The sequence below is a fragment of the Schistocerca piceifrons genome, chromosome X, assembly GCF_021461385.2.
Source record: "Schistocerca piceifrons isolate TAMUIC-IGC-003096 chromosome X, iqSchPice1.1, whole genome shotgun sequence".
NCBI lineage: Eukaryota > Metazoa > Arthropoda > Insecta > Orthoptera > Acrididae > Schistocerca > Schistocerca piceifrons.
Window position 1 is genome coordinate 807,078,671 of NC_060149.1, and position 22,555 is coordinate 807,101,225.

The 22,555-nt window shown below is 37.9% G+C and overlaps 1 protein-coding gene across 1 annotated transcript in view; it reads left to right on the plus strand.

The window, feature by feature from the left end:
• The first annotated feature begins 650 nt into the window (after positions 1 to 650).
• The window catches only part of LOC124723016, a 38,739-nt gene continuing 16,834 nt past the window's right edge, over positions 651 to 22,555 (plus strand). Inside the window, exon 1 of the mRNA XM_047248192.1 lies at positions 651 to 1,292. Coding sequence (XP_047104148.1) covers positions 755 to 1,292 — 538 coding nt within the window. The 5' untranslated portion in view covers positions 651 to 754. The remainder of the gene's footprint in view (positions 1,293 to 22,555) is intronic.

The window sequence follows — 22,555 nt, forward strand, 5'->3', positions numbered from 1 at the left end:
ACTAGCCGCCTGTGTGTCTAAAATTTAAACGTGTAAGCCAACTCTGAAATTTATGGGTAGTAGTGTCTTGCTTCTGAATAACAAACGCTTTTCCCGAGCATCATCCCATAAATAGAAGACGAAACTACTAGTATAATATGTACCCTTCATTATAGATCGTACGTTGGCTTTCAGAACGCAAATGGAAACGTAAGGGAGAAATATCCAGAAAGATAGTAGAAGGACATAAAACAAAGCAGCCATTGCTAACAGCCAAGTAAATTTAAAAATATATAATGTCGAAAGTTATAAGTACACACTACGGTAATACCAACTAAAAGAACGCAATGTGTTGTGTTGCATTGACCCGTAACTACCTTAAATTCCCCGGGTCGGCCTTCTGCGCAGCAAAGTATCTAGAGTCACAGATACTCCGTTCCGTAAGTCATACAACCAGACTCAAAATTATTTATTTTCTATGCTATTTGATGCTACTATATTTGCATATAGTGTTTAATAAAGATTACTTGGTTATATACACATAAGGACGACTATTATTTGACTGTCCCGTAAGTAACACTGAATTAGTCTTGCATGCGACTTTAGTAGTCAAGCGAAATCGAATAATTGTCAAACACTTAAAAGCGTATGTGTTGTGAGTAGGAGGCGCACTGGATGTCAGTCTGGTGTGTAGTGGTGGTGTACCTCGGAATGAAATTGTAACAGACGTAATCGAAAGTTTGTCTCTCGTGAGTTATTGCTGTAAATTAACAGAATGCTGGTGCGTGACAGGATTTTTCGTGTTCTGATATTTCTAAAATTGTGTTGTTTAGTATGTTGCTATAAATCGGACATTATGATCACTGATGAGGGTATTGTTACGCGCGATCAAAATTCAATATTGAAAGTTAATAGAAGCAATGGAATTTCACGAAATGTGGATAATTTGCTGGAAGAGTGTGAAGACTACTGGGTTTGCTTTACATATAGGATGTTAAATAACATAAGCGATATAATGAAGACAAATAATTTTCATTTGACAGAAAGTATTTCATTAAATCGTATACCGGTACACAGAAACAAAATGGAGAATGAAATTATGTCTGTTTACGACGAACAGAAAAAGTTAATAGCAAGTGCAGGTAAAGGCTATGGACAGCTGACGGCGGCCCTTATAAACAGTACACTAAAACTTTTTAGAACACATTTCTTAACGTGGAACGTACTACCTGGAGTGAGTCTTAGGGTTTACCGAAACCTGGAACATGATGGTGCTTGGGACGCTGCAGTGGAACTTCAAGAAAGCAAACAAGGTAAATTTTATTGCCACACAAAGAGCTTTATTTTTGTGGAAATCAGGACTTGATCGATAGCCTTTTTAGTCCAAAAGATGTTGACACAAATTCACATCTTATTTTGGTTTTCTTCGTGTAGGATTATTTCTCTAAACGTTTGCAATTTTTTTAGTATTCTATGTGCCGTGTGTTGTCAGTGTTCACAGTGACCTTTCTGTAATTTCACTGGCAAATGTTTTTCAAAAATGGTTAATAAATAGCAAAGTTTCCATATGGTGGCAGAGAGCTGCCCTATTTCTGTTGATAAACATGATTGGACAAAGTGAGTATATCTTATGGTCGTCTTTGTCCTGTTTATTATTATAGAGGTTTTATTTATATTTACTTATTTATCCATCCATCCTTCCTGTGGTAGTGATACTGAATACATCAAGGCATACTTGGATGTATTAAAAAGTATTTCGTAGGAACATTTTTAAAAAACGTAGATCCCCAGGCATTTGGAAAAGAGATGTTTTTACATTGACTTTGCAGAAGAATCTCGTGTTCAAAAATTCTGTATAATTGTATCTAAGAACTCATTTATACTGTATTAACTGGCTGAGACCAGATGACATCTTAGTTTTTGTTTGAAGGCAGACAGTGTTTTCAAGTTCTTCATACTGCTTGGAAGTTTCTTATAAAATATACATCCGTCTATTTTAGGTTTTTGTCACACAGCTTAAGTGTGTCTATGTACATGCAGCAGTTTTCTTTGCATTGAGTGCTATAATTATGTATATTTGTTAATCATAGCTGTGCGGTTTATTTTTAAGAACATAATAGCAGTGTCAGTATGTGTAATTCGTTGAATTCATTTCTGCAGGACTGCTTTGGTGACAGCTTTGCAATGTATCTAATCACTTTCTTTTGCAGTTTAAGTACTCTCCCTGTGTGTACACTAGCTGCACTGCCCCACACAGGTGTACAATAAGATACATGCAGATAAATTAGACCACAATACAGTTTTAGTAGCAGATAAATTAGACTACAATACAGTTTTAGTAAAGTGCCCTGATCAACAATCTGAGAAATATAGTTGTGCTAATTTTTTAGCATAATTTATCTATAAGTGTTTCTCGTGTAAGGAAACTCCCCATCATCAATCCTAGAAACTTCTGGAATACTTGAGTCCCCAAGCTTGATATCAAGATCTATTTTGACTTCCTTATTTGCTTGTATTCTAATGAAAGTTGTTTCACTTCCGTTCGAAAAAAGCTTCATCCCTCAAAATATTTGTATGCTCTATCCATCTTTAAATATGCCCTCATTAAGAGCCTTTCCAGATTTACTGGGGACTAGTAGAGGTGTCATCAGCATGTGATCACTGTTTCATTTACAGCTTCTGGCATGTCACTTACATATAGAATAAATAGTAGTGATCCCAATACCAAACCTTGCAATGTCTCATGTTTTACCTTTTTGAACGTTGAAAACAAATTTACCCACCTGTTGCTCACTTTATATTTTATTTCTACACATTTTTGCCTATTTTTAATAAATGTCTCTATAATACTGTTCGCTCTGGCTCTTATACCATACAGGTTTAATTTTTCTAACGGGACTATGTGACACACACAATCAAAAGCCTTTGATAGTTCTAGGAATAGACTACAAACTTGTTCCTGTTTTTCCAATACCGCGACTACATATACTGTGAAGTCTGCAGCTCCTGTCTTTGTAGATCGACCTTTTCTGAAACGGTGCTGTGCCCTATTTGTTATATTATGTTTCTCTATGAAATTTACTGTCCTATCCTTTATGGTTATTTTTACAAATTTAGACAGTTCAGAAGTGATAATGATATATCTTTAGTTACAAAGGTGCCCTTTATCTCCCCCTTTTCATGTACGGATTACTTTACATTTCTTTAAGCAATTTGGAAATATTCCTTCCTGCAGTATTAAATGTATAAGGAATTTGACAGGTTTTGCTAGGTATTTGGAACTATAGTCAATTATTTTGGGAGACATGCTATCTAATCCAACAGAATTTCTTTTAAAGTATTTAGTTATACCTATGACTGTTTCATATTGCACTGGCCTGTTGTTTGACAAGTCTGTTTACAGTAGAAGGATGTAGCATGTCATCTGAAATGCTTACATCTCCATATTATGCAGCTAGTCATTCTTGGCCTAGTTCTTTAAAACCTTCACCAGAAATAGAAACAAAAGGTCTCATATGTTTGACACATACTGCAGCACATTTTACTTTTATAATATTTTTTATTACTGTCGGTATTCCTTAAGGTATTCTGCTCAGAGATACAGCCCTCCAAAGATGACACTGTGCATATCATTTTGAAGGTGCGAATTTTGGAAAAAAATTTAAAATGCAGTATCTCTAGAACAGTTCTAGATATTTTGTTGGCTACTTTTATTTGAAAGATAATTGCTTAATAATTACAAAGAAATCCTCCATTGGACTTACCTGTCATAGTTCTTTTACTATACCATTCTGAACTTTTTTATACTTTATGCAAAAAAAAATTTCAAAAATGCAAATCCATAATTCTCCCCACCACCTGTCGATTGGTATTGTATAGTTCTACATTCCCTGAAAAGGAGAGCTTCCACTTTTAGGTTGAGGAGGTTTCATAAACAATTGAAATTTTTTCCATACATAAAACCTGTTTTATCATCACATAACAGGCTAATAAAGATCAAAACCTACCCTTATTTAACATAATTTTAGTTTTGGAAGATGACTAAGAGATACGTTTTTCAAGCATTTTAAATGGTTCCAAAATGTATGTGAAAGGTCCAAAGACTTAAAGGTTTCAATTTATAAAACTTCTGTGCACTCTGTTTTGTATTGAAATTAGCCAGTCAAGGAACTAAAAATGTGTTCAATTGCTTCAGTGTCTTCCTTTGATATAGAGTGATGTCTTCCTGTTGAACCAATAGGAACTGGAGCACTTCACAATCTTCAAAACATTGTGAAAAGGAACTGAGCACTGATGGTGTTGTTGCAGTCCTTCAGCTGGAAACCTATATCCATCAGCTGGACCATGTGGTAGCATAAATTTCACTATAGTTTCGAATAACTTCTAACTGGTGTCTCTAATCTCTGCAATCCACCAGTCAGTCGTACACACATGCCACAAACATCCCCCTTCTCACTCAGGTTGTGAATCTGAATATTATCCTGCTGTTTCTGAGGTATTCGCTGAACGAACGAAATTTCTTCTTTCTTGTTCTTTAAAGTGCGTGCAATATGAGTTTGCCCATCACTTAGAGTCCAAAAATGTGTCTTCTGAATTTCATTCACAGAAGTAGTTTGTTTGGACCATTCTTCTTTTTTTTCTGCTCACAGAATTCTTCTATTTTGTCTTAGGACAAAAGAATGAGGGCTGTGGATGTGTGAGATTTCAAGACACTTGTAAAATCCTCAGCATTCTGAATCACAGCTGTATTTGGTCTGGAAAGATTTTTTTTGTTAGCATGGTGCTTCAGCAGGCCTCCTACACCAACCCAAGGCCCCTCCTCGTGACCAGTAGCACTGTATACCCAGTCAGTTGGCACAAGCGACTTACTCAATTCCAACAGCTGGTAACGATTTTTAAAGTGACTAGGAACACCATCAGAAATAATTACCTTCTCTGCCCATGTTTGCAGTTGAAGGATTTTGTGTATTGCTAGCAAAGCATGTGCTGAGTCATGTCCTGTGTCATCACTTATAACTACAACAATTGTGGTCTTGTTCTGAAAATCTATCACTCCTGTAAAAATTGAAACCTGGTCATTACTCCAGTGATACCCTCGTACTTCGTGTGGGAGAATTACAGACCAGTTCTCAGCAAAATCACAGGGAAGCACTAAACACAGTTCTTCAGCATGTACACACCCTTTCACTTCTGCAATGTGTTTTGTTGCAATTTCTTCAGGTGTTGATGTGTTCTGCTTTCACTGACCATTTACCAAGTTTATCAGTGAAACTGTCAAAAGCAATAATTTTCATAATTAGCTTATTTTCCTCCCATGTCACATGTGTAATTTCTGCTGAGTTATCTGCTATCTGTTCCAGGCCAAGTGTCTGTAAAGACAGTCCTCCCTTTCCAGGGTAGTCATCACATTCTTGAAATAAACAAGTTTCTCCTTTATGTCACAGACGACTAATAACTTCACACGCCCGACCAAGGTGTCATATGTCACATGCTCCAGTAAGTTGTTTAAAGTTACCACACAACGTTCAAAATTCGTGCAGTACAGACATGAACAGACATCTCTAGGTGGGTGTGGAACTACCCACTTAGGTTGTAATGCATAAAATTTTAATCTTTGAATATGTGAAGTTGTATAGTTGCTCCTATAAATTGCAAAAGTTTCTTTGATACTGTGTCATGTACCTCTTCACTTTCACAACTTTTTGACCTTAAACTGTTACACGTGTAGTCTTTTTTTGTTGGTACTCTGATGGGAACAGCTCCATTTATCTTCAACATAAAGTGACTGCACTATTTGAACTTGAGCTGCTTCTACAGGATGGCCATAATATTGATCTGGTCTTCCAGAGACTCCTTTTACAGACCTCTAATTTCTTTATTTGTCTACCATGTACTTTGATACTGATGGAACATGGTTCAAAATTGTTTTCTTTGAAAATGTCTATGGAATAATAGTTAAAACTTGCACCTTTTCACTGTAGGATGCACAATATTCAACAGCTGAATTAATATTTGTGAAAAATTCCTGGCAAGAGGTGCAAGAGTGCTTTGGTCAATTTTCTCCTGAAGATGGGATTTATACTTCGAAAAGTGTGGTCAGTTTTGCTGTAGTGTATTCATCCATAGCTTCAGTAATTTGTCTGTGCTTTCTTGAGGCATAGAGCTTATGACTCGGTTTCACTGACCACGGTTTCTTAACAGGACTGACACCTACCTCTATAGTTGACAGATTCAGGGTATTTAATTCTTCCTCTATTGATGCAAAAGCTGCATCATCTGCACCATGGGAGGCTTCACCTTATTCAGATACTATCATTTTTGTTGTTCTGTCAAATCATTTAGAACACAGTCATCACTGGAAATATCTCCACTTTGAAACAGAGTCTTCAAATTAGAAGACTTATTCCCAACCTGAACAAAGCCTGTTTTTTGTCTATCACTCTTTTATGGATATGCAAATAGTCAGCACAATTCGCTCTCCTGTGGCCCCAGTCAGAAGACATTTCAAACAGTCCTTTTCACAAAACACATTGCAACTGTGTCAACTGGCAAATTCCTCACAAAAACACAAAACGCACTGGATGGTCTCAGATTTCTTACAAGGGAACCTCCCCATCGCACCCCCCCCTCAGATTTAGTTACAAGTTGGCACAGTGGATAGGCCTTGAAAAACTGAACACAGATCAATCGAGAAAACAGGAAGAAGTTGTGTGGAACTATGAAAAAATAAGCAAAATATACAAACTGTGAGTAGCCTATGTGTAAGATAGGCAACATAAAGGATAGTGTGAGCTAAGGAGCACTGTGGTCCCGTTGTTAGCGTGAGCAGCTGTGCAACGAGAGGTCCTTGGTTCAAGTCTTCCCTCGAGTGAAAAGTTTACTTTCTTTATTTTCACATAGTTATGATCTGTCCATTCGTTCATTGACGTCTCTGTTCACTGTAATAAGTTTAGTGTCTGTGTTTTGCGACCGCACCGCAAAACCATGCGATTAGTAGACGAAAGGACGTGCCTCTCCAATGGGAACCGAAAACATTTCATTGCAAGGTCATAGGTCAACCGATTCCTCACAGGAAAACACGTCTGATATATTCTATATGCCACTGGTGATGGCATGTGTGTCACATGACAGGAATATGTTGTCGACCCACCTAACTTGTACACTTGGTGAATGGGTAAAAAGATTCTTCTACCTTGCCCAATTTAGGTTTTCTTGTGGATGTGATAATCACTCCCAAAAAAGTGATGAAAACATAAGAGTTTGTCACGTAAACGGAAAATAAAGAAAGTAAACTTTTCACTCGAGGGAAGACTTGAACCAAGGACCTCTCGTTCCACAGCTGCTCACGCTAACCACAGGACCATGGCACTCCTGAGCTCACACTCTCCTTGATGTTACCTATGTTGTCCATGGACTACTTAGTTTGTGTATTTTGCTTATGAACAACCATAACAAAGAAACTGACAAGAAACTACAACAAAGTGTAAGAAATATCTGCAACAATGAAAGTGAAATGAAATAACTGCAACAAAGACAATAAAAATAAACATTGTAACAAATAAATTATTAAGAAACTACTTCAGTGAAGACATACATTACCCTTGAAAGTTAAAAATAATGATTTTTTTTTTTTTAATAAAACCTGTCCAACTTATAGGTGGAAGCTCTCCTTTACAGAGAGTATAGTACTACATGGTACTAATCACGAGGAAAAAAAACTTTTCTGGATTGGCATTTTTGAAAATCAATTTTTTTCTATAATTTTTAAGAAAAATTCAAAAGGTGACAGTAAATGAACTTTGACAGATATGTCCAAAAAGGGGATACCATTGTAATAAATCAATTATCTTTTAAATAAAAAAAGCATTTTCAAATTTTTCCCAAAATTCGCATCTTCAGAATGTTGCTCGCAGTGTCATCTTTGGAGGCCTGTATCTCAGGGCAAGAATTTTTTTTGGAGAAAACAAAAAAATACATGTTTCTTACTTACTACTGAATTTTAACATGTGCTAAATTGAATAACATCTGAGACTATGAAGGAACCCCCCCCCCCCCCTCCCCCTGCCTGAAGTGATATGGATTATGCCAGCAATTTATGCAGGATACGTACCCAGTAAAGTTAAGTCTTTTGTGTACAACCAACAGAAGTATATTCCATAGTTCACTTTTTAGACCCTCATATTTCTTCATTGTCTACACATCTCTCTGTGATAAGCTCTCAAGGGATTGTCAGTTTGTTGTAAATGTGACAATTTGTGCAATCTTCCTGAACAAATCAGTACACAGGTAGAAAAGTTAAGAAAAGAGAGACAATAGCAATGCCAGGTAACAATTACATCATTCATAAGTTCAACATAGAAAGTTAAAAATAAAAAATTATTATCTAAATTGTTGAATTTTGTTGTTGTTGTTGTTGCTGCTGCTGCTGCTGCTGCTGCTGCTGCTGCTGCTGTTGTTGTTGTTGCTGTTGTTGTTATCTTCAGTCTGAAGACTGATTTGATGCAGCTCTACTCTGTGCAAGCATCTTCATATTTGAATAACTACTGCAACATACATCCTTTTGAATCTACTTACTGTATTCATCTCTTGGTCTCCCTCTGATTTTTACCCCACATTTCTCTCTTAGTACTAAATTGGTGAGCCCATGATGTCTCAGAATTTGTACCGTCGACTGATCATTTAATATAGGCAGGCTGTGCCACAAATTCCTTTGCTCCCCAGTTCTATTCAGTATCTCATCATGGGTTACATGATCTACCCATCCAATCTCCAGAATTCTTCTGTAGCACCACATTTCAAAAGTTTCTGTTCTACTCTTGTCTAAACTGTTTATTGTCCATGTTTCACTTCCGTATATGGCTACATTCCATTCAAATGCTTTCAGAAAAGACTTCCAGACACTGAAATCTATATTCAGTGTTAACAAATTTCTCTTCTTGAGAAATGCTTTTCCTTTTACTGACAGTCTGCATTTTATATCCTCTCTACTTTGTCCCTCGTCAGTTATTTTGCTGCCCAAATAGCAAAACTCATCTACTACTGTGTATCTCGTTTCCTAATCTAATTCCTTCAGCACTCCCTGATTTAATTAGGCTTAATTCCATTATTCTTGTTTTGCTTTTGTTGGAGATAATCTTATATCCTCCTTTCAAGGAACTTACCATTCTGTTCAACTGCTCTTCTGAGTCCTTTGCTGTCTCTGACAGAATTGCAACGTCATTGGCAAAACTGAAAGTTTTTACTTCTTCTCACACAACTTTAATTCCTACTCCATATTTTTCTTGGGTTTCATTTACTGCTTGCTCAATATTCAGATTGAATAAAGTCAGGGATAGGCTACAACACTGTGTCACTCCCTTCCTTCTCAACCACTGCTTCCCTTTCATGCCCCTCGACTCTTATAATTGCCATCTAATTTCTGTACAAGTTGTAAATAGCGCATTCCTCCCAGTTATTTATCCATGCTACCATCAGGATTTCAAAGAGAGTATTCCAGTCACCATTGTCAAAATTCTTCTTCTTCTGTAAATTATTCTTAGTATTTTGCAACTTTGACTTACTACACTGATAGTTTGATAATATTCACAAATGTCAGCACCTGCTTTGGAATTGGAATTCTTTTATTCTTTTTGAAGTCCAGTGATATTTCACGTGTCTCATAAACCTTGCACACCATATAGAAGAGCTTTATCGTGGCGGGTTCTCCCAAGGCTATCAGTATTTCTGATGGAATGTCGTCAAATCCTTGGGCCTTGTTTCAACGTAGGTCTTTCAATGCCCTGTCAAATTCTTCTCAAAGTATCATATCTCCCACCTCATCTTCATGTATGTCCTCTTTCATTTCTATAATGTTGCCCTTAAGTACATCTCCCTTGTATGGACTCCTTCCACCTTCCACTTTTCAGGATTCCCATCAGTGCTTAGGACTGATTTTCCAAGTCTTGATATTCATACCACTGCTTCTCTTGCCTCCAAAGGCCTCTTTCATTTTGCTGTAGGCAGTACCTATCTTTCACAAAGTGAAACATGCTTCTTATACTTAATTGTCCTCTAGCAGCCATTCTTGCGTAGGCATTTTGCACTTAGTGTCAATCTCATTTTCTAGACATTTGTATTCCCTTTCACCTGCTTCATTTACTACATTTTTATGTTTTCTTCTTTCACCAATGAATTAAAAATCTGTGTTAGCTAAGTATTTCTACTAGGTCATGTCTTTTTACCAATTAGATCCTCTGCTGCCTTCTCTGGTTCATCTCTCGAAGCTACCTGTTCCTGTTCCACTGTATTTCTTTCCTCTGTTCTTGACAGTCATTGCCTAATGCTCCCTCTCAAACTCTGAACAACCTCTGGCCCTTTAAACTTATCCAGGCCCCATCCTTAGTTTCCTGCCATTATGCAATTTCTTTAGTTTTAATCTATAGTTAATAACCAATAAATTGTGTTCTGAATCAACATCTGCCACTGCAAATGTCTTAAAAGTTAAAATCTTTTTATGAAATCCCTGTCACACCATTGTATAAATCAGTCTGTCTTAAGGTTTCTTCCATGTGTACAACCTTCTTTCATGATTCTTAAACCAACTGTTAGCTCTACCAGGTGGCTTCCTCTTTCATTCCTTTCCACCACATCCATATTCTCTTCCTTTCCCTACTATTGAATTCCAGTCCCCCATCATTATTAAATTTTCATCTCCATTAACTGTATGAATAATTCCTTTGTCTCATCATACACTTCTTCAGTATCTTCATTTTTTGGAGCTAGTTGGCATATAAACTTGGACTGCTGTGGTGGGTGTGGATTCCGTGTCTATCTTGGTTACAGCAATGCATTCACTGTGCTGTTCATAGTGGCTTACCTGCATTCCTTCTTTGTTCATTGTTAAATCTACTACGCATTGGTATTTGATTTTGTATTTATAACTCTATATTTACCTGAACAGAAGTCTTGTTCCTCCTGCCACTGAACTTCACTAATTCCCACTATATCTAACTTTAACCTATCCATTTTCCTTTTTAAATCTTCTTACCTACCTGTCTGTTGTACGGATCTAAAACTCCACACTCCGATCTGTAGAATGCCAGTTTTGTTTCTCCTGATGATAACATCCTCCTGAGTAGTCACCAACCAGAGATCCAAATGGGGGCTATTCTACCCCTGAAATATTTTACCCAAGAGTATACTGTCAGTATTTAACCATACAGTAGAGCTAGATGCCCTCGGGGAAAAATTATGGCGGTAGTTTCCCATTGCTTTCAGCCGTCCGCAGTACCACCAAAGAAAGGCCATTTTGCTTTATGTTAAAAGGCCAGTTCAGTCAATAATCCAAACTGTTTCCCCCACAACTGCTGAAAAGGCTGCTGCTGTTCTTCAGGAAGCACACATTTGTGTGGCCTTTCAACAGGTACCCATCCGTTGTGGTTGTATCTACAGTACGGCTTATTGTATCATTGAGGCATGAAAGCCTCCCTACCAACAGCAAGATCAACAATTCAATCTTAAGTCATACATATATTTTATATTAAAGAAGAGTCTTTTCATTGTGTCTTAAGTATCTCATACAAACTGTAAAATGACCTTTCCAAAAGAAATTGCCTTAGTGGCTCCCTAAACTTGGACCAGTTATCAAGCATACGTTTATTATCTAGTGGGAGAGCATTCAAAACTCTTGGGCCAATGTACAGCACACCCTTGTCAGATTTTTGCGGTCATTGTGTAAATCGTGCTTTCACCTTGTATTGTGTCCGTGATAGGTACTACTACTTTTATACAACTCAGAATTTTTACTGACAAAACACGTAAGTGAAAACATGTATTGAGAAGTAGTAGTAAGAATTTTTTGTTTCGAGAAAAGGTTTCTACAACTAGCTCTACAGTGTACACAACACATTATCCTTATAACATGTTTCTGGTCCAAAAATATTTCCTTTCCTTGCAATTGGTTTTAACAAAAGATAATGTTGTATGTCGTTAAAGAATGGAAGTATCCATAGTATGCAGCCTTCACAGTGTTAAAGTTCCCACTCTGAGGTAATACGTATGGCAAAAGTTAATGACTTGAGTTTCTTGGGAAGGTTTATTATATGACGAGACCAGTTTATTGTGCAGTCTGTTGTAACACTTGGGAACTTCGTTGTTTCAACTCATTCTATTGTCTGTGTAGCACACTTAACTGTTCTCTCTTCCTGAGTTCAGGCAGTTGCAGTTAGTTTTTATTATAGTTTAACAAAAGTATGTTGACACTAAACCATTTACCAAATCAGTGAGATTGTCACATGTGCAACCATCAATCAAAATGTTTGTGTTGTAAAATTTGGCTATAGCTTTGTATATTGCTGCAGGTCATTTAAAAATACAAAGACCAATAAAGGACAAAGAATGGATCCTTGTGGCACTCCATATTTGATGCTTTTCCATTCTGATGAAACCAGACCATTACAAAAATTGTCTCTGCCATCTAATACTACTTTCTGCTCCCTACCTTTGAGAAGGTGACATTCTAGTTTGGATAGTAGTGTATAGGCCTACTCAAGGAGGAGGGGGTATTGTTTAAATCCATGGTGTGGTTAATCAGTGAACCATCATAAATAACTAACAGTGCAGCCTTTTACTCTGGTAGTTCAAAATAATGATATTTATATTCCTACATAGTGTTGGTTGAATCAGTGACTAACAACACAATCGGAAGAAATTATTTGGTTTAGTTGGTAGACAGTCTCCCCCCCCCCCCCCCCCCATTGGCTACAGGTTTCATTAGCTACTAACAAGGGAACCTCCCCATCGCTCCCCCCCTCAGATTTAGTTATAAGTTGGCACAGTGGATAGAACTTGAAAAACTGAACACAGATCAATCGAGAAAACAGGAAGAAGTTGTGTGGAACTATGAAAAAAATAAGCAAAATATACAAACTGAGTAGTCAATGCACAAGATAGGCAACATAAGGAATATTGTGACCTCAGGAGCGCCGTGGTCCCGTGGTTAGCGTGAGCAACTGCGGAACGAGAGGTCCTTGGTTCAAGTCTTCCCTCGAGTAAAAAATTTAATTTTTTATTTTCAGACCATTATCAAAGTTTGGGCACTCACGCATAATCAACTTCGCTCTCCAAAATTCCGGGACATGTTCAGATTTGCTTGGACATATGCAGGATTTGACGGTCTACACACGGAAAAATTTGAAAATGTTAAAAACATATGTTTTGACAGAGCACAGGAAAAACTGTGCGACTCTGAAACTGTTGCATTCATTTGTTGCAGTTTATGTGACGAACTATTATGTTTCACTCACTTTTTTGTGAGTGATTATCACATCCACAAGAAAAACTAAATCGGGCAAGGTAGAAAAATCTTTTTACCCATTCGCCAACTTTAAAAGTTAGGTGGGTCGACAACATATTCCTGTCATGTGATGCACATGCCGTCACCAGTGTCGTATAGAATATATCTGATGTGTTTTCCTGTGGAGGAATTGGTTGACCAATGACCTTGCGATCAAATGTTTTCGTTTCCATTGGAGAGGCACGTCCTTTCATCTACTAATCGCATGGTTTTGGGATGCAGTCGCAAAACACAGACACTAAACTTATTACAGTGAACAGAGACGTCAATGGACGAACGGACAGATCATAACTTTGCGAAAATAAAGAATGTAAAATGTTTCAGTCGAGGGAAGATTTGAACCAAGGACCTCTCGTCCCGCAGCTGCTTACGCTAACCACGGACCACGGCGCTCCTGAGCTCGCACTGTGCTTGATGTTGCATATCTTGCGCATGGACTACTCAGTTTTTATATTTTGCTTATTTTTTTCATAGTTCCACACAACTTCTTCCTGTTTTCTCGATTGATCTGTGTTCAGTTTTTCAAGGCCTATCCACTGTGCCAACTTATAACTAAATCTGAGGGGGGGGGGGGGTGCGATGGGGAGGTTTTCTTGTAAGTACAGGCCATCCTCTGGCTTGAAGTCGTCATGCTCCCTTCCGAAGCAGGTCTGTCATATAGCCTGTAGGCAAAATAAAGAATTGCAACTATAATCTGAAGCAAATAATTTTTCATAACGATATGGTTCATTAATTTCTGCTTTTTAAGCAAAATGTTATATTACTGTGCTTCATTGTGTGTAATTTGAGGAGAAAAAAATCTTCTTTGTAGTTTTAACCCTTTCAGACCTGGTGGTGACAATTGTGTTGATAAAGTTTGTTCACTAATATTTCGCTAACAAGAAATGTGAGGTGCATCCAAACTCACTTTGCACATTTGTGTATGTTTCTTTTAGCCATGCACCAGCTGCTGCTGCTCTCTTGTGAGCAGTCTATGAACCACAGAGCAAAATATGCTCTCTGGCGTTGTTTCACTGTGGGAAGCCATTACATGTTGACTTTATTGCTATAATAATCACGTTGTGAGTTTTGTTTATGAATGTTTTGTGTGGTTTCCTTCTTTTGGAATCATTAGACATTCTTTCAGTGGAATTTTCATTAATTTTAATGAGTTCATATTTGTGTTATGTATTAGGCAAGATTAATGTGCACATTTGTGTACAACAGGTCCTTAATGGTGTAAAATAGGAAAAAATAACCTAAAATGTGTGTCAGCTATATTTGCATGGCTATGGTAGTTATGTATGGCAATTTTTCCATTAATTTCAGTACCAGCAGCAAGAAAGGAGAATAACTGACCTGTACATATGATTTTATTTTATATTGCTGGCTTTTGACTTAGAAATACAGATTATCTTTCTGTGAGGAAAAATTGGTACTTGATTGTGGACATAATTGAAAATGGTGGCGTTTCTGACATTAGTTTGAGAGGAGATGAGGGTGACAGTGTACCACTTTTTGAAAGGCAAGCTCCACAAATCTGAAGATGAAGATGATGGAGAGGTGGTGGATGCTGAAATGAACTTTTTATACAATGAAAACAACCCAGAATTGAATAACCTGTGTGACAACATGATGGTGACACCTAAAGAATCCATAAAATGGAAATGCAAGCCACTAAGTACCATTGCAGAAACATACAACGCTCCAAATTTTGAAGAATCTCTCTTGTGTTCTCCAATGCAATACTTCAAAAGATATATACCAGATGATTTGTACACTAGCATGGCAGCACATACTCATATTTATGCATTACAACAAGGCAAATCCTCATTCAAGCAGACAACTCCTCAAGCACAAGAAATGTTATTTGGTTTGCATATATTGACTGGCACCTTGAAAATTCCCAGATTATGAATGTATTACCTGAATGTAATTGTGTTTTGGGAAAACATGTCACGAGACAGATTTTTAGAATTACGAACAAATTTACATTTGGTGAACAATCTGGAAAAGCCATCTGAAAATAAAGATAAATTTTACAAAGTCAGGCCAATTTACTCAGCCATTCAAAAATGCTGCAGTGAACTTCCTATAGAAGAGAATGTTTGTGTCAGTGAAGGAATTATTCCTTTCACCGGGAAGTTTTCTGCAAAGCAGTATATCAGGGGGGAAACCAAGTCCATGGGGGATCAAAGTCTTCATGTGAAAAGAGTGGAATAGTGTATTATTTCCTTTTGTATCAAGGTGCTACAACTGGACTAAATACAGCATACTGTAAAAAATTTGGATTAGGTCTTGCTGTTGGTTTAGAAATTTCTGTTCCACTCTCAAAAGGTTAAAGTCATAAATTATACTTTGACAACTTCTTTTTACCTTATCATCTGTTTCAAGTTGTGAAATCTCAAGGCATCAATGCAGCAGGTACTGCCCATCAAAACAGATCTGGAAAGAACTTGACTTTTTCAGATGATAAAACAGTAATGAAACAAACCAGAGGTTACTGAGAAGAAATCACTAGTACTGATGACATTACAATGTGTAAGTGGTTAGACTATAGGCCAGTTGTATTGTGTTCAAACTTTGTTGGTAAAGGCTCTGTGGATAAAGTTGAGTATTGGGACAAAAACACCATAAATATGTGAAAGTAAAAAGACCTGAAATAGTGAGAAGATATAATCATGCAATGGATGGTGTGGAACTATTTGATCAATTGATAAGCTACTACAGAGTTTTCATCAGATCTTGAAAATGGGCTTTCCGTGTGGTTTTTCAGTTGACTTTGCCATCATGCAAAGTTGGTTGGCATGCAGACAATACGCAGACAACCTATCTATCCAAAAGAAGAAGCAAATGGACCTTCTTTCCTTTCGTATCAGGGTAGCAGATGGATTGATACTGTGCCAGAAGAACATGACTGAAAAGAAGAGGGGGCATCTGTCTAATGAAGAACTGGCTTCAGACATGAGAGTCATACCAAAAAGAAGAGGAGAATTATGACCAGCTACAGAGATACAGTTTGATTCCATTGACCATTTGCCTTTGCATGATGTAGGAGCTCCAAGTCGCAGCATATTTCCAAAATGTACAGGGCGTTCTAGAATTCAGTGCAGAAAATGTAAAGTACATTTAGGTCTCCAACAGGACAGAAATTTTTTTTGCAGTTTCATGCGAAACTTTAAAATCAGTGTTTTGTCCATTGTTGTTTAAGTAAGAACTGTAATTTGGAATTATTTTTATTGTTTCTTCTGTTTTAAAGTGAAATAAAGAGTGGCATACTTGATCCATAGTGTTAACTTCCATAATGTATGACATGAAGCTTGATACCTGATGAACACAATTGTGTACATTAAATATCTAGAAAACTAGAGATCATATCAAATTTTTTCTTAGAAAAATGTTATCAGGAAACTGACCTGAATATAAAAATCATGTCAGATATTTCTGTAATAAGTAAGTAAAAAATCAGGTCTGAAAGGGTTAAAGCTTCCTTGTACATCTGAATATGTATTAGAGGCCAAAGTGCATATGTTATGGCAGCCTTAGTTGTAAAGGTCAAGCCAATCCTGGTAAGAGTTACTGTATGTAGTGCCAGCCCATCCCACCCTCCTCCCATTGTATTTTTCATAGTTCATGTGTGATGTATGTGTTGATAAACACCAAATTAGTTGTTGCAATGTATTATTTCATACAGTTTTTCTGAATTTACCTTGCAGTTTTAGTTTTTATAATGGAAAGTGAGTTAAATGTGGTGTTTATGTAGGCACATGGCCATGCTACAGATAACTTTGTTACAACAATCTTAGTTTCAGATTCACATTTGTTGGCTTCACCAGCTGACAATCAGATTTTTTCCTTCCAAGACAAGACTTTGGGCTGCACTACAGATCAGTGTGTCATCACCTGCAAGATTTCGGGGCAGGGTTTAAGAGTTGCTGTCACACTGTAGTCCAGTTTCTTATGTTTTCTCTGGTCATCACCAACTTTCTTGTTGGCTGGTTTATAAATGCTTCAGATGCAGTCTGTTCAGATACAGGTTGTGAAAATAAATTGCCATATACTGTTTTTCACAGAGAGACAAAACAAAATTTTGTGCCATTCCAAATTAGACAGAATACTGTAGGCATAATGCATCATTTGTACTGATAAAATTTTACAGGCACAGTGAAAAAGCACATTAGCATTAACATGATTTCAACAATTCTGTTCACTGTTTGAGTGATGCCCCTGTGCATTATGAAATTTATGTACAGAATCTTGTGTCCATTTGCTACACCGCAATTCTCCTGATCTAAAATATTGTGCAATTATAATAGCAAAGTGAAAATAGTAGTAATAAGGGAAGTGTCTGTGTCTGATTAGGGAAGTGTCTTTGTCTGATTGTAACAGTGCAGTGCAGGTTTGATTTTTATGTTCTTGGAAATTAATAATGAATACAGTGACACCTGAACAAAGCAATAAAAGATTTAGAAACTACGCAGTAAAAACATCATAAGTGAGAAAATTAAAGTAAAAAAGAGTGCATTTTTTTTGTTTTGGGATATAGCAGTTAGGATTTCAATTGATTGAAGTACCAAATGTGACAGAGCAACAATGGAAAATAGATACAGGAACTCATTTGTTGAAATTGGGAATTAAATTAGATGTTAATGGTCAGTTTCATGTTATCATTTCCAGGTTGTTATAACACAGCATAACACACTGCAGCTATGCGTAAGGACAAAATTGCAAACAAAGGATAAATCAAATTAACTGTAGGGCTCAAAGTTGTGCTGTTTCAATAAGTTCTTCATGAGCTTTCACAGTACCATTCATTGCTTACAACATTCTTGAATAGGACACAGCCTCCTGACAAATGGTTTCCTTCTCTGGCATAAAGAACCACCTGTTTGTGGTGCATGTGACAAGCTGATTACATTTTGTTACATTTTAATTGAGTGTGGTTTACGTAATGACAAGAGGGTGGAAGCCAGTTTATTAGCAGGACTACGCACACTTCTAAGTGATGGTGAGATGAATGTGGCACAATAATTTGTTTTGTCTGACCTGCTGCCTAAGCCGTTAAGGAGGCGATTTTAGTGTGTGTGTGTGTGTGTGTGTGTGTGTGTGTGTGTGTGTGTGTGTGTGTGTGTGTCAGGGATAGTTGGCTCATCCAGTCATTAATTATTCCAACCATCTGTTCTTGACTTGCTTCTCTGTGGCTTTTATGGTCTGGTACCAGTATTTTAATACGTTAAATGTATTTGCAATTGTGAATATGGACCACCATATGCTGTAGAATGGAATGACGCCAATAAAAATTTGTGCCAGACCGGGACTTGATCACGGATTTCACACTTATTATGAGCAGTTTCCTTACCATTTGGCTATCTGTGCATGACTGACAGTCGGACCCAAACTTCCACATGTCATCAACCATGCATCTATAACCTATACTCGTGCATCTATTATGTATATTCCCTTTCAGGTGAGACATTTTACTTGAGTCACTTGCCTGGTGTTGGTGAAAAAATGCGATATTGCAGTGCCTGTGTTATTCTGAATTATGATGCAAATTACCTGTGCATATGTATGCATGTCCAAGAGAATTTTGCATTGTAATTCAGAATGACACAGGCACTGTAATATGTTTTAATAGTCCATCTTTTGTCAGTTTTAACTTTTGTACATTAAGTGTGACTCTGTGCTGATGTGAGGAAGAGTTCAAGATGGCAAATATGATCCTGCTTAGCATTTTATCATGCCTGCATTTTTTGTATTTTTATTCTATTAATCTTGTGTGGTAATTGTAAGGCTGCTGATAACAAAGATGTTGATTGCCCAACAGCTATATCATTTATGACACACAGTTCATGCATCATTCTACAGACAGTATTGTGTGTGTTACAATTTATAGTGTTAATTTATTAACCTCTCCAGTGATGGATGTTCTCTTTCCACTGATACTCATTACCTATGTTAAATATCTGTCATGAGCTGTAGGGTTTGCCTGGCCAGCTGTAAGTTCCTACTTGACATTATACTTCTTTAGGATAGTATTATATTGTAGGTTGAGGGCACTTTAATATTCTTCATTGTCTCCAGGGGAATACTTCTTAATCTGAGCACACAATATCTGCAGTTCATGGTCTTGTGGTAGCATTCTCGCTTCCCGAGCACAGGGTCCCGGGTTCGATTCCAGGCAGTGTCAGAGATTTTCACCTGCCCAGAGGTGAATGGGTGTTTTTGAGTCATCTTCATCGTTATCATTCATCCCATTTACAATCGGAGCAAGGCAACGGCAAACCGCCTCCATTATGACCTTGCCTAGTACGGCGGTGCGGGTCTCCCACATCGTTCACCTATGCTCTGTCAAGAAGCATGGGACTTCATTTACATTTCCAGCCAAAGAAGAGATCTCTGGTATCATTCTCCTCCTCCTCCTCCTCTTCTTCTTCTTCTTCTTCTACTGCAGTTTGTCTCATTCCAAGCAGTTTCAATCCACCGAGCATGATCAGAATTTCTCCACATGGGCGTTGTATATTTTTCTGTGGTGAAACACAAAACCAGGAGTGTTGTGCATTAGAGTGTCTTATCAGTAAGTATAGTATTTTTTTTTTTCCTCATTGCTGACGTCTTAATCTGCTGTTAGATCAGTAAATACCACACTTGTGTGCTGATGTCTTACAAATCCACTCGTGGAAAAACTCAGCTGGATTTCAGACACCTGACCAGACATCTCTATGAGCAGAATCCATATTGCACCTGTTTAAACATAGTCATTGTCCACTAATGGCAGTCACTATACTGAAAAGTGCATGTGACCAATCATTGAATTTACATCAGTCGTAGGCAAAGCAGTTAGTGTACTACTGCACTGTGTATTGTATCTAAAAGTGTACAATTTGCCTTTATGATGTGTGTTAAATTGGTTAATCTAATGGTGCTTTCAAATGGTTTCCATAAACCATAATGGGAATATAAGCAGTGCACTATCAAGTGGCAATTGCTTGCTTGACTGACAAATCTGTTGAAGTTGGTCAATAGCACTTTCTAGTGAAATTTCAACCACTAGTAGACAGTGAGTAGTTTATAGGGGCTGTGGGCTTATACAATACGAAACTTTTTAGGAGAGCTGAACCAGTACACTTGGCAGGCATGCTTAAGGCCCATTATTTTCAATAGTGTGTATAGAACTGACACTAGTGAAAAGCTATTTGTGTCTGACAGGGGAATTTCGAGATTTTAGTAAGAATAGTTCCCCAGTTTCAGAGCTGGGTTAGGTGCAGGATTCACTTTTGATTACAGGCTTTAAAATTTTTGGCTGCTGTACTTGCAGTTCACTTAAGACCAGCGCTTTGTAATTCTGCATTTAAAATGCAGCAGTTGCAAATCCAGTCATGCTAAATGGACTGCAAGACAGTCATTTGCTTGTGTGTATTTCTGGAATTTTCTATTATCTGAACTTTTACTAATTTTCTGTAAAACTTCAACTAGTGAGCTGTCTTCTGTGCAACTCTGCTTACAGCTGTTAAATTTTATTTCCAGCTGTATCATAATTAGTCACCACTTCTCTCTTGTGGAAGATTAAACAGCAATGTTTTTTGTGTTGTGCTTTGTAAAAGTTGGATCAGTTCATAAAATGAACAATATCTGGCTTTGCAACTGCCTCAGTAGCACAAATAATTGGTCAGTGATAGGGATATTCAACTGCTCGACAAAATTTGTTCTTAATTTGTATATGTAGCTTATAATTACTGAAAAAGCTGCTGCCCATCTTCAGGAACCATGCATTATACATGTATATGGTCTCCACAGGAACACGTTCATTGAGACTGTACCTCAGTAAAACCATCTGTATTGTTGCAGCATGCAGGCCATTCCCTCTGTACATGATTCATGGGAGGAAAAAATGATACATGGATTTTATCCAAATTTTCATGTACCACTGTTGAAAGAACATCTCCAAATAATTTGTAAGCATCAGTCCAGTGTTCAGTACTGTGCTTGTAACTAAAACTGTTATTCTGTTACTTTCATAACACTCACACTGTCATACTTAACATATGTTTTTGCGTATATTTATTCCCAACTTGCTGCTTTCTATTATATATTGGGAATCAGTCATGTCTAGTTAAATACTAAATTTAAAGCCATGTCTGACTAGAGTAACATGTACTAGCTGTTATGTACCCATACGGCTGAGCCCTCTGACAACACAGGGATCACACTACTGATACCTGAGTTGTCCCTCCCCATGTATGCCAAGGAGTGGTTGCTTATCCTCTTGGAGAATCAGAACTCCCAGCAATGGCTGCCGTGCCAGTCGACCCTTGCTGTGGCTGGGAGGCACCCATGGGGAGAGCCCCTGGCCGGAGTGGATGGTATCAGGGCAGATGCTTGGCAAATGAAGGATATCAAGCTGCAAAAGTCTAGCTGTTCTCAAATGGCTGTCTCTTCAAATGGTGAAGGATCATTGAATGCTGCTTTGTATGACCCGACAACCTTTCCTTCCCTGGCTACACCGTGGGAGGAGGGCCAGGCTCACCGTCTTGGGGTGAAAATCTTTCCCCATTACCTCATCTGTACTAGGACAGATGGGGACGCATTCACCGCCACAAACCATTGTTTTTCGAGGAAAATATCGAGGACATGTTTCGTGAAGTGGAGTCTTTTAGTAAGATACAGTTGGGCTCGCTTTTGATCAAAGCTTCTTCTTACACCCAGTCCACAGCTCCTCGTACCTGTGATCGTCTTATAAATGTCCTGAGGTCTATTACTCCTCACCAATCTTTGAATTGGTACAGGGAATGATTTTTTATAGGGACCTCATCCTGCAAACTTATGAGGAACTCCAGGATAATCTGGAGTGGCGTGGCATTCATTTTGTTCGGTGTGTGCAGAAGGGTCGCAAGGACAACCTTACCAATACTGGCGCCTTCATTCTGGCTTTCGAGAGGGGTACCCTCACAGAGAAAGTCAAGGTTCTGTGCTACAGATGTGACGTGAAGCCGTACATCCCTCCACCTATGCGGTGCCTTTGGTGCTTGCGTTTTGGGCATATGTCTTCCCGTTGTATGGCGAATCCTCTGTGTGGTGGCTGTGGACACCCACTCCATGAGGGAATCCCCAGTGTTCCACCACTGTGTGCCAATTGTACTGGCCGCCACTCCCCTCGCTCGCCAGATTGCCCGGCTTACAAGAGAGAAAAGAAGACTGAAGAATATAAGTCACTAGATCGCCTGTCTTATGCTGACGCTCGCCAAAAGTATGAGAGACTTCACC